Source organism: Poecilia formosa, unplaced genomic scaffold (genome assembly GCF_000485575.1).
Source record: "Poecilia formosa unplaced genomic scaffold, Poecilia_formosa-5.1.2 Scaffold1221, whole genome shotgun sequence".
NCBI lineage: Eukaryota > Metazoa > Chordata > Actinopteri > Cyprinodontiformes > Poeciliidae > Poecilia > Poecilia formosa.
This window is the reverse complement of record NW_006801160.1, coordinates 7,956-20,370: the sequence shown is the minus strand read 5'-3', so window position 1 is coordinate 20,370 and position 12,415 is coordinate 7,956. Positions and strand designations below refer to the sequence as shown.

The 12,415-nt window shown below is 39.1% G+C and overlaps 1 protein-coding gene and 1 long non-coding RNA gene across 2 annotated transcripts in view; both read left to right on the top strand.

Annotated features, from left to right (window-relative positions):
* Window positions 1–1,146: 1,146 nt before the first annotated feature.
* Window positions 1,147–12,415, top strand: part of LOC103132695 (ribonuclease inhibitor-like) — a gene marked incomplete at its 5' end in the record, with an annotated part of 17,566 nt that continues 6,297 nt past the window's right edge. The window contains 2 exons of the mRNA XM_016667531.1: window positions 1,147–1,169; window positions 2,197–2,200. Of these exons, the coding sequence (XP_016523017.1) occupies window positions 1,147–1,169; window positions 2,197–2,200 (27 nt within the window). The remainder of the gene's footprint in view (window positions 1,170–2,196; window positions 2,201–12,415) is intronic.
* LOC107835203 (uncharacterized) lies at window positions 2,391–6,852 on the top strand. Its single transcript, XR_001661030.1, has 3 exons — window positions 2,391–2,500; window positions 4,646–4,647; window positions 6,842–6,852. It is a non-coding gene; the product is annotated as an uncharacterized LOC107835203 (long non-coding RNA).

The window sequence follows — 12,415 nt, the reverse complement described above, 5'->3', positions numbered from 1 at the left end:
CATCATATCAAGCAGCAAAAATTATCATCTACTCCCCGCAAAAAAATTAACAGTTGCGCGGTGTCTGTGGCATCTGTGCTCTCATCGCATGCTATTGAGTAAAAATCAAAAGCACAAGCTTTGTCTCTCAGCTGAAGTTTCAAGTTAGCTGACAAGTCCTCGATTCTCCGCACCACTGTATTTCTGGATAAGCTCACATTGTTGAAATCAGGCACTTTTTCTGGACACATTATTTCTGTTACTTTGATGAGGCACTGCTTTATGAAATCACCGTCTGAAAACGGTTTGCCGTGCTGGGCAATAAGTTTAGCGACTTCATAACTTGCTGTTGTGGCGTTTTCTTGTATTTTGTTAGCACGGAAAAAAAACTGCTGTTGAGCTTGCAGGCTAGCTGCCATTTGCTTGACTTTCTGTGTTCGTTCGACACCAGTGTACGATGTGTAGCTCTGATGTTTGGTCTCATAATGCCGACGGACATTATACTCTTTCATCACAGCAACATCTTCATTGCAAATCAAACAGACACACTTTCCGTTGATTTCCTTGAAAAAATACTCATTTTCCCACCGTGTTTGAAATCTCCTACACTCACTTGCTATTTTGCGTTTCTTCTGTGCTGCCATTTCTGGTGACTCACAGTAATGTTTTTTCTTCTCTTAATTTCGTTTCTGTGGCTGGCTCCATCTAGTGTTGAAACTAAGAAGAGCAGCAGAGCTGAGTTCAAGCTTCTTGTGCGGGCCATATGTGGCTGGCTCCATCTAGTGTTGAAACTGAGAAGTGCAGCAGAGCTGAGTTCAAGCTTCTTGTGCGGGCCATATGTGGCTGGCTCCATCTAGTGTTGAAACTGAGAAGTGCAGCAGAGCTGAGCTCAAGCTTCTTGTGCGGGCCANTCAAGCTTCTTGTGCGGGCCATATGTGGCTGGCTCCATCTAGTGTTGAAACTGAGAAGTGCAGCAGAGCTGAGCTCAAGCTTCTTGTGCGGGCCAGATTCAGCTATATTATCAGAATTTGCTGCGGGCCAATAAAAACTGGACCGCGGGCCGCAGTTGGCCCGCGGGCCGTAGTTTGGACACCCCTGATTTAGATTATCTGACACCAGAGCACTATCTTAGAAATAAATATTACAATATAATTTTAACTTTCTAAGATTTACAAAATCTTCATATTAGTCTTCATATTGTGTTACACCAAGCACTATAGCTAATATTAGCTGACATTTCGCTGTTGGACATGGATACAGTACATTAATATTCTATTCACACAATATAAACAATATTCTCACTTGTGAAAAGTTATCCCCCGAGCCCTGACAACAGCAGTCGGTCGATTTTAACAAAATATCCTGCAGTGCTGAGGCATCTTCTGCTGTAGGTAGGATGGACAACCGCTCCAAGATGGCCGCCGTAATTTCTGGATCCGAGCAGCCAATGTGGGTCTACTCTTTTATTATGTCTATGGAAATCAAACGTGCTGATTTTACTGCAAAGTTTCAACTTCCTGGTTCTGCTGTATGGCAGGCCGTTTTATCATAAATTTGGTTTCGCCTGATTATCCGTAATTAAATTCTAGATATCTAAAAATGCATTTTTACTAGACAAAACTACATTTTGACTATCCAGAATGGTAACTGAAGATATCTGCATTTATATTCTGACTAGTAAGAAAAATAAATCACCATATCTTCAATTACATTTTGATGAGTCAAAATTCCTCTCAAGATATCTCAAATGATGTCACCGGATCTGTCATTTGATGGGACACATATCCATTATTACAATTTAATATATCAAACTTATGAATAGTCAAAATTACATTTTTAGCTATCTGAACTAAGAATTGCGTGGAAGCCCCTTTGTGCTCTCCAAACAGTTGCCTGCAGAATTTTATGTTTCCTGCACAAAATTGTCAGTAAAAGCCACAACGTTGAAAGAACTTGGCAATGTTGGATATGCAGAGAACGCAAAACATCTTGGATTTTGAGACTGCTTCAGAAATCTGCAAAGAATTTCCTGTTTATTCATTTCCAGCAAACCACTTTGAAAATCTTAATAGTGCTGTCAACCAATTTTCAACATGAAAGCAGTGCGTTTTCAAACATGTTTCCCTTTTTCTACTTTTTATTGTTTTATTAAACTTTCAAAATGCTATGTAAGTCAGGGACGTTTTGACTATACAAAATGATCAAGATATGAGTAACGTCACTCTGACTAGTCAGAATGATAATTTAAGACATCGTAAATAGAAAAGCTGTGTAATTCAAGCTCTAACTGGAGATATCTGAAAATAAAGTTTGACTGGTCAATATGATATGTTCTGAATTGAGTGTGGGTTCCTCTGCCCAGCTGGTTCCACTCAGCAGCTCTGACTGAAGGAACCAGGCAGGAAGTGTAGAAGAATATAATTATACTAAAAGGCATGTTGTCGGTTGATTCACAGTAAGCTATGTTTTGACTGAAAAGAAATGTACTGTGTCAAATGTACTGGGTCAATCTGACCTAGAAGTCAGAAAGGAACTCAGAATGGAGAGATGTGGAATAAGCAATCACCAAAGAGGGAAAGGTTAAGTTGTTGTGTAAGAAACTTCTGGCAAACGTCTTTTCCTGCTTGCGTGCGAAGAAGTCGGCCAGGACTGGGAAAGAATCTTTGTTTGGACAGATAAAGAACCAACAACTTGACTAATAGTTCTTCTGATGGAGCAGATATAACTCAACCCCTAATTCTCGGAACTTCCAACACACATCCAATGTAAGACGGAGCCAGAAGTGCTACGCAAGCGAGGTCCAGTAACGCCATTGGTCAAAGCTTTCCAATACACAACAGTAGGGCTGGAACTGTATAAAAACTTGATGTCAGAAGTAAGAGACAAGACATTTTGGATTCTGAGACGATGAAATTGAGACGATGAAAATGTAATGTGTGAATCCGCAGATGTGCATTAAATGTCTTCCTGTTTGTGAGCCGGAGAGAATGGAGTTTGTGTATCGTTTCTTATTTCATGAGTTTGGCACCTTTTAATTCCCCCATAAACCTGCTCAGCTGATCCTGGTTTAACCAGAGACTGTCCTCACTCTGCTCACCTCACTGACATGATGATCAATGATTATATAGGAGCTACAGTTTGGTAAAATTTTTCTGATTATTTTCTGTTTGTATTTATATTCTGACCAGTTACTGCAGAATGAATAAAGCAGCTGTTCTGGTTTCTGGGCTCGTTTCTCCTCATGATTAGATTATTTTACATAAAAATTTATCGTCTTCCTCATGAAGATGTTATTTTTGCTTCCTCTGATTTCATTTCAGATCTACTTTCTGGTTTTGCTGCTTCGAAAGAAAGAAGGAACTAAAAACCATGTGAGTTGTGACATCATCAGTCATAATATCCCTCACATTTACTTTCAGTTTAAAGTCAGTCTGTTGTTCAGATCTTCTTCTTCATCTCTTTGGGTCGTTTGAACAAACTGTAAGTTTGATTTGTTTCCTACTTAAACTTTGTCTTCAGGAACTTTACTGTTTGTTTTTATTCTCTGAAGTTTGGAGAAAATATTCACTTTTGATTTCAGCTCAAAGTTTCATCTCTCTTATTTTTAAAAGTTAATTTTTAGGATTATTACATTAGTGATGAACTGCAATCAACATGAACAGCTGATGTTTCTTTGTTTTTGTTTCTCTGATCAAACTGCTTCATGTCTTCATCCTGAATTCAAACTCTGAGTTCTGTTTCACAAAACAAGAATAGCAGATTAAGCCAGTATTTTTCAGATATCCTGGCTTAATAAAGCCTTGATTGTGTTTCACAAAAGGTCACAATGGCATTTAATTAGTTAAGCTTGGTGTCTCACACCAATCAGAAACCATAGTGCTTGTCATTGATTCCACCGTCTTATGTGCCTGTTTTACCAGAGGGAAGTCCCCCCCCCCATCACCACGTTCTTCAAATCAGACAAAATGGGTGTCAATCAACTCGGCTACATTTGTGCTGATTTGTGCAGCAAAAATGTTTGTTTTTACTGCTATTATTTTAAAGACAGAAAGAAAATTATTTCTTTATATCTTTAATAATGTTCTCCAGGCATCAGAGGTCAGCCACTCCCATAGCCCTGCTCACATTTGCATAAATAAATACATTTGGTGTCGATGAACTCAGCTACATTTATTCTGGTCTGTGCAGGAAAAAAATTTGTCTGTGCTCCTATCATTCTAAAGATATTAAGAAAAATGTTTCTACAGGTTTGTTTGGTTTTATTCTTATTTTTTGCCTCTAGTGATCAGGAGCTAAGATACAGGTCACTGAGATTGTTTTGGGAGGTGTTGTATCAACCTGTTCACTCTAAATAAGCCTAGTTTGAATTTAATTTCTTCCATGTTAAAATAAAATCATTCATGTTCATAGTTTAGCAACTTATAATTTAAATGAAATGTACAGTTTCAGCATGAACAGATGTTCATTGACCTTTGATGACCTCTAAAAACTTTTTGTTTAATATCTTCACAGCCGTAGCTCCACAAAGGAACATTTTCTCTGCACAAACCAGCACAAACATAGTCAGATTGATTGACACCTATTTTGCCTGATTTGTAAAAGGTGCGGAGGAGGACGGTTGACCTTTGATGACCTCTATTAACTATTAAAATCTTTGAAATGATAGCAGTAGAAATGAAATGTTTTCCTGCACAAACCAACACAAATGTAGCCGAGTTGATTAACACCCATTTTGTGTGATTTGAAGAAGGTGGGGGTTGGGGGGGGCAACTTTACTCAGGTGCCTATTTTGGTCTATTCCACCCTGCATTAAAATATTGGAAATTCATTTTGGTGTTCAGTCATGTACTTCATGTATTTTTACATTATGATGGTAGAAAAAAGTGTTACCAATTTTTAAATGATCCATATTTTGCTGTTGTAAGTTTGTCTAAAGTCAAACCTCTGCACAAGAAAAGTTGTATTTTCTGTTACCTACATAAAAACAGAACCTGTGGTTCAGGAGCAGGAGAAGTGAGAGAGAAGAGGGTGATGGTGGTGGGCGGGTCCCAGAACAGGAAGTCCAAGTGAGCGACGCAGCTACTTGGTTCATTGCAACAGGCTGCAGTACAGGGACATGATGAGGGACGGGGGCGGCAAAGGCAGTGAGTTTACAGTGTTTATAGCTGTTCTGAAGTGTGTTTACAAGTAAGTCAGTGAACGCTGTCCATCAGCTGACAGGTAGAGCTCTGATTCATAGATGTCATGGAGAAAGGAGCAGGTAGTGGGAGCAGAGCATCTTGTTCATAACATCCAGGATAATTTCAGACAGCCAGCCTTCAGGACTGACACAGGGAGTCAGATTCAGATGACAAAATCTAACAATAAAGCCCGAAACCTGGGAGTAGTGATGGACTCTGACCTGAACCTTCAGAGCCACATTAAGACAGTCACAAAGTCGGCCTTCTATCACCTGAAGAACATCTCCAGGATTAGAGGACTAATGTCTCAGCAGGATCTAGAGAAACTCATCCATGCGTTTATCTTTAGCCGCAGTGATTACAGTAACATCGTCTTCACAGGTCTGACTAATAAATCAATCAAACAGCTGCAGCTGATCCAGAAGCTGCTGCTGCTGTTCTCACTAAAACCAGGAAGAAGGAGCACATAACACCAGTTTTAAAGTCCCTACACTGGCTCCCTGTAGCTCAGAGGATAGACTTTAAAATACTGTTGTTAGTTTATAAATCACTGAACGGTTTAGCACCACAATACCTTAAAGATCTGTTATTGCTGTACCAACCGTCTAGGCCCCTCAGATCTTCTGGTTCTGGTTCTGCTCTGCATCCCCAGAACCAGAACCAAACGAGGAGAAGCAGCATTCAGTTTCTATGGACCACAGATTTGGAACAAACTTCCAGAAAACTGTAAAGCAGCTGAAACACTGAGTGCCTTTAAATCTCGACTAAAAACCCACCTGTTTAGAGTTTTATTTGAAACCTAATTAATTACAAATTTAATGACTTAATATAATGTTTTGATTGTTGATTCCATGTTGCATGACTTTGTGTTTCTGTGTTTCTTATGATGTAAAGCACTTTGAAATGCCTTGCTGCTGAAATGTGCTACATAAATGAATCTGATTGATTTTGATTGACAATCATTTATTTTGGATCAGGCCAACTCTGTTAAGTTTCCCATCTGCCTTAAACTCTTACTGTTACATTTCAAAGGTTCCAGACAACCAAACTGATTATCAATCTCACTAAGCTGAGCTTGCAAATTCATTCCAAGGTCTGTTCCTTCCTGCCAGCAAGTTTCAGGAATTGAAACTGAGCTGTGGCTCTGAGCAAGAAACACTTCCTGTTTGGTTCTGCTCACACAAGAGTGTTCACAGCAAAGGATTTCATTGTATGAACCGATCAGCCTCTCAATGGCCAGAATAGCTGCCAACATTTCCCAAATTTCAGGATATACGAGGTGCCTGCAAGGTCCAATAAGCAGAAATCCTGTTATCAAAAATTAAATTATGTGCATTTTAAATGTTGGCAAACCAACAATATGGACAGACTCAGGGTTTTCCTTCTCCCAGGAATCCATCATGTATCCAGATGCAAATGTCCCATTGGGGGCAGGAGGGCTGAACTTTGCTCAATCTTTTCATTGATACCAGATCCAAACTGTATTTGGACTGAGTTTGTAATTTGGAAAATGTGCAAACAGAGGGTCTAAGAAAGATAGCACAGCATACAGAGCAAAAATCAGAGCAGATGAGGGAGGCAACAAAAGAATATAAACCATTTGCTTCACAGAGAAGAAAAAATAAAACCAATCCACTGTCAGGTTCACATGATCATATTCACTTCCATTGTTAATTTATAAGTTTAAAGTTGTTCATTTGAGCAAATGACAGACATGATTATGATGGTTTTTAGTTAAGAATGATTTGAAAATGTCTATGTTGAGCTAATTATGCACTCAATCAATCTACTACTGTTTAGTATTGTAGTAGCAGTTGTACTAGCCATTTGAATACTGAACTTGTTGAGCGTTGATCCGTTGCTGTGTCATGACGCGCTGAGCAGCTAATGTTGAACATGTTGATTGTGTGTAAAGTCAATCCCAGATTTTCTTGAAGTCCAAATTCCAAATCTGCTCCAGCTACATGAATCATTTGTGAACAAAATCCATTTATTCTATCATACACAGCAACAGTGTTAACAATGACTCCACCACAGCATCAAAAACTTGTTCTGGGTTCAACACATCCCCATCTAGTGACCAAAAAACCAAAAATACACATATTAAGCTCCAATAGCAGTTTTTTCTTCACTATGAAGTGCTTCAATTCTTCACAGTTGTGCATTGTGAAGAATTGTGAAACAAATAAAGAATTTATTTGTTTGGTGTAAGGTATAGCGTACACAATTTATCGATAATCAGCATCAGTGAACCTGTGATTGATCTCATGGTCTCTTGAAGAAATCTGTGAAAGAGTGTTCATCTGATTTATTTAGGTCTGGTTCAATATAGACACACTTCCTTAGATTGGTTTGGACGTTGTGACACGGAAAAAGTTAGAATGTACAGATGGTGTTATGTTAAGCCTGGTTTTATCTCTTATGCGGGATTTATGAATCTCATGTTCATGAAAGAGTTCTCAGATCTCCAGAATTAAACTTATACCCAACAGTTTCCTGCCACTTCCTTTAAAATAAAATATTATTGTTAAAATGTGTTTCATTCAGTCACATCATTCAGTATTTATGGAGCAAATGTTCAGTTCAGTGAATGCAAATGCAGCTCCATGTCTCCATCTAGTGGACTGATAGTAGAAGTGCAGCAGCTGATGCAGCTTCCTCTGCCTCTCTGCTGTCTGACTGCATTCACCTGACACTGATATGAAGCAGAGAAGAAGAGCCAATCAGAGGAGGAGCAGCTGATCTTTTTCCAGCACTAATGATGTAAAGGATGATCAGAGTTGATGTGCAGATGAATGATGTGTGTTTCCTCTGCAGGTGAAGCTAGAAAGTGTGTGTGAGCTGATGTGAATTCAGCAGCATGGATCAGTGTGAGGACAGAGAGGAGGGAGTCCCTCCCTCTAAAACCACTCTGTGTGGGGAAGATGAGAGCCAGAGCAAAGGTCAGAGGTGAGGTCACCATCTCTAACTGTCCACAGCCCTTTTCACACAGCGTTCACTATATCAGGCCAAAACAGACGTGGTGATGAAGCTGCTGCTGCTCCTCTTTGCTGCTTCCTCCAGACTGAACAGATTCAGTTTTAATCATCATGTTTCTGTCAGGATCCATCAGAGACTCGGACCAGAACCAGAACCAGGACCCAGCTGTGTGTCCTTTAAGAGCAACATGTCAAAGGATAAGATCATTTTCTTTAAATCTCCTGGATCTCCACCATCTGAGAGGTGAGCTGTTTCTAACTGCTGTAACTGATCTGTTTTTCTGTCATTGTGGCCAAGAGATGATACCAAGTTCTGTTGGGTTCTGTTGTCATGAAAACATTAGACTAAATTTCAGGTTATTTTATTTTCATATGTATTACATCATGATAACATCTTCCAATAAGTTACGTGTTTCTTATTGGAACATGTTAACAGTTGGACTTCATTGTCTCCATTAAGTTCAACTGCATTGAACTTGATGAATCTGAAAGATTTTTTAAATAAAATATTTAATGAAATAACTTAAAAGTCAAAAACAGGTCCGTTTAGATCAACATTTCTGACCCAGAGCTTCTCCACATCTATCTAGTTAACAAAAATCTCAAAAACTGATCTGATGTTTCCCTGAGATCAATTTAACCATCGATCATGTAGTGATGCTGCCCCCTACTGGCCAGTTATTGATCCCGTAAGTAAAATGACCATAGACATAATATAAGAGTAGACCCCGCATTGGCTTCTCCGGCGCAGGAAATACGGCGGCCATCTTGGATGGGTCGTCCCTCCCATAGACTTCTTGCTTCTCGGCCTTTTGGCTAAGACAGCGGTCGCCTCCATTGGGTAGTGAGAGCAGTAGTCTTTGTGACTTGGCTGTTACCACTGTTAAAGAACTGCATTAAAGCTTGTCCCTGGTTGAGGTATTGACCACAATTAGTGGAGAATATCTCTTCCTTTTAGTTTGTATTTCTTGGTGTATATGGTTTTAACTATTTATTGGTTCTTAGTAAAGGTTTTAACTTTTTAACTGGTGGTACCTCCACCATGGCGGCTATTCATGCCAGCAGGTGGCGGCACCATAGCGTTTGCTTTTTATTCACTGAACATGGTAAGTCTACAGCAATGACAAGACTGGATTTTTCAAAAAAACTGATTCAAAAGACACTCAAGTTTCACCCAGATGACCTAAATTGTATCCTCATTCTGCCCTTCAACAGAGGATATGATGTAAGTTTTAGCACTGGTGACCTATTAAAAGAGTTTTGGACACGGTATGAAAATGCAAAGACCCAGTTTTCAGCTTTAGACATCGAGAAACTGACTGACAACTCCCTGAAAACGGTGATTGTCAGGATGTTCAATGAGACTGTCAGAGCTGCAGACATCTGTATGTGGCTGGGTAGATACTGCACGGTGAAGGGCCAGGCTACGAAGGTGCGAGATGTGGACGGCATCTGGAACTGCGCTTGACGGGTCCCCATCAAACAATGGGAGGACCCCCAAGGCTTTCAGGGCCCAAAGCATCTCCCATCCATGATAGTCCTGGGGGAGAACCGAGGCTATATACACTATCAGGGCCAACTGAAACTGTGCTGCAAGTGCGGTGAACACGGTCATCTGGCTGAAGCTTGTGATAAAGTATTTTGTGTATTGTAGAGAAGTGGGACACACGTTTGATGAGTGCACGAATGGGCGAAAATGCAACCTGTGTGGTGAACAGAATCATCTATTCAGAGACTGTCCAAAATCATTTGCAAATAAACTGAAAAGGGTAAAAGGAGCGGAACAAACGGAAAGGGTAAGTGAGCAAATTGATGCCGCTGGGCCGGAAAATGCAGACTGAAGGCGGAGCTAACTTTAATTCTCAGGTAATGGAGTCCGACAGTAGCGATGATGCCCCCCTCCCCGAAGCCCAACTGGCTAAGAGGCTGGCATCAGTCTTCCTCCGATCTGACCAACACGGTGGAGAAGAGAGGAAGACTTGAGAACCTCTTCAGTTCATTCAGAGAGGAAACCAAGTTCTTCCTCTCTAACCCAGTTGATGAGGCCTCTTTTGTACATGTTGCTCAGCAATCAACCCCAGATTGAGGTAGGGCCGTGCAAAGACCACTAAAAAAAATGAATAAAAATAAGGGCACATCTAACCGCATTCTAGGACAGAATATTAACAAAGCCACACAGCTTTCAGAGTTTAATAAACAATGATAAATTACAAAATTGTGAGTTATATAATCAAAGCTCAGGTAAATCTCTATACAGAGCATACAACTATGCATATGTAAGATATTTTATTAGTAATTTCTTTCTGCAGGTCTATTTTGTTATAGGAAAGTATTGCAATATTCAAACCCGCAATTTAGCAGGATATGTAAATCAGAGCTAGACCACCAGACATATTTTGTCTTTACAGAATTACACTATTAAAAATATAAACAGGGCACAATGCAACCTTTTAGTTTTAATTAAAAACATTTCCGTCATCTGACAAGTAGTCAGATGACCACTTTCAAAAACTGTTCTGTAATCTGGGTTCGCTACGTTGAGCTCCAGTTAGCCGCCTTATCTCACTGCGCGAGAGGCAACTGGGTCATGTGTCACAAGCAAAAGGTAACAAGGTGACCAGAGGGCTTATTATGTTGAAGAAAAAAACCCCAACAAAAAACAAATAATTTTAGTACATGTTATTATGTGTCAGAAGACGGCTTAGGAAATGATACCAAAAAAAAAATACCAAAAGGGCATTTGGGGGCCAGGAGCAAAAGGGGCAGGTGCTCAAACACCCCCCCACACACACACACACTCTGCACGTGCCTGAATACCGTGGTTCAGCCCGGCTATGAAGGCTAGTTGAGACTCCGTAAATGTAAAAAATTAATTATTCTCTGGCTTAGATTATCTGACACAAGAGCCTACATTAGACATATAGCAGTGTAACATATTATAAAACTTGTATTACTTGTTATAACATTGACGAGCAAAGTTTAAACAGGTGGTAAAGACTATTATGTGTAATTCTTTCACTCTGTCAGAAGTAAGACAGCTCCCAAATCTTCAGTTTTTGTATTGAAGGTTTCATAAAGACACGATGTGAGGAAGAAGAAGGAAATATCTTTAAAGAGAGACGGATTCACTACAGCACGGATGAATCTCGCATCGGATTTTGGACTCAATTTCAGCTGCTGAATCTGAAGCTAGAAATAAAAACAAATAATATATATTAGGCTGTACATGTTTAGATGTATATACATGTATACATGTAACTAATAAATATTATTCAGTATTAATCATTATTTATGTGTCATTATTAATCATTACCTATAATGATCAATAATATTAATATATATTTATATAAATATGTAGTGATATTACTACATAATTTATTAAATAAATTATGAACGGCTGTGTGGTTTGTAAAATGCTCATCATACATCGATATCAGAATATTCCACTCATACTCTATTGTTTTCCCCACTAAGCATATTTAAATATGCTGAACTATGTATCAATACAATTAAAAAATACTTAAAAATACAATTGTTTATAAATGTTGCTTTGATAGATGTTAAAATATGGTTTCCAGTAACAAAATAGCGTGTTGCAATTGATTAAATGCGCTGATACGTCATTGTGCCTGCCAAACACATAACGCTGAGCGGAGCGGTCGACCCTTCCAAGATGGCTGCCCTAAATCTTGTCAGCGACAATAGGCAAGAACGGTCCGTGAGGCGTCTATCCTTATGTCTATGAAAATGACAATTGATGAATAACAGGAAAAAAAAAACATTAGATGGAATCAACTAACTTTTCTGTTATGAACTAAATAAAGTACAGGATAGATAAACCATTATGTTGTAATAATCTTTGAACCAGAAACGTTTAACTGCATTTTATTCTGTTTTGCATCATGTCAATTTTTCCAATTGAAAACGAGTCACTCAATTCATTGAGTATTGATATTAACACATAAACACAAAGGTAGAAATGAAATACATTTATAGCTTTATATTTGGACCATTCTCTAAATCTGACAACAGAAAGATAAATGCTGAAAGAAAAAGGTTCCTTAATTTAATTTTGTGATTCCAGTTTAATCTCTGAGGTACAAACATCACTCAATATGACTGATTGTCAACAATTACCCTAAATAATATCTCATCTAGATCTGATAATGATGATAATCTGCTTCCTGGCTCCATGTCAGACTAACAGTGGGACACATTTCCTCCAGCCGCGGGGAAATACCTGGTAAACCAGTCTTGACCATCAGGACTTGGTTCCTG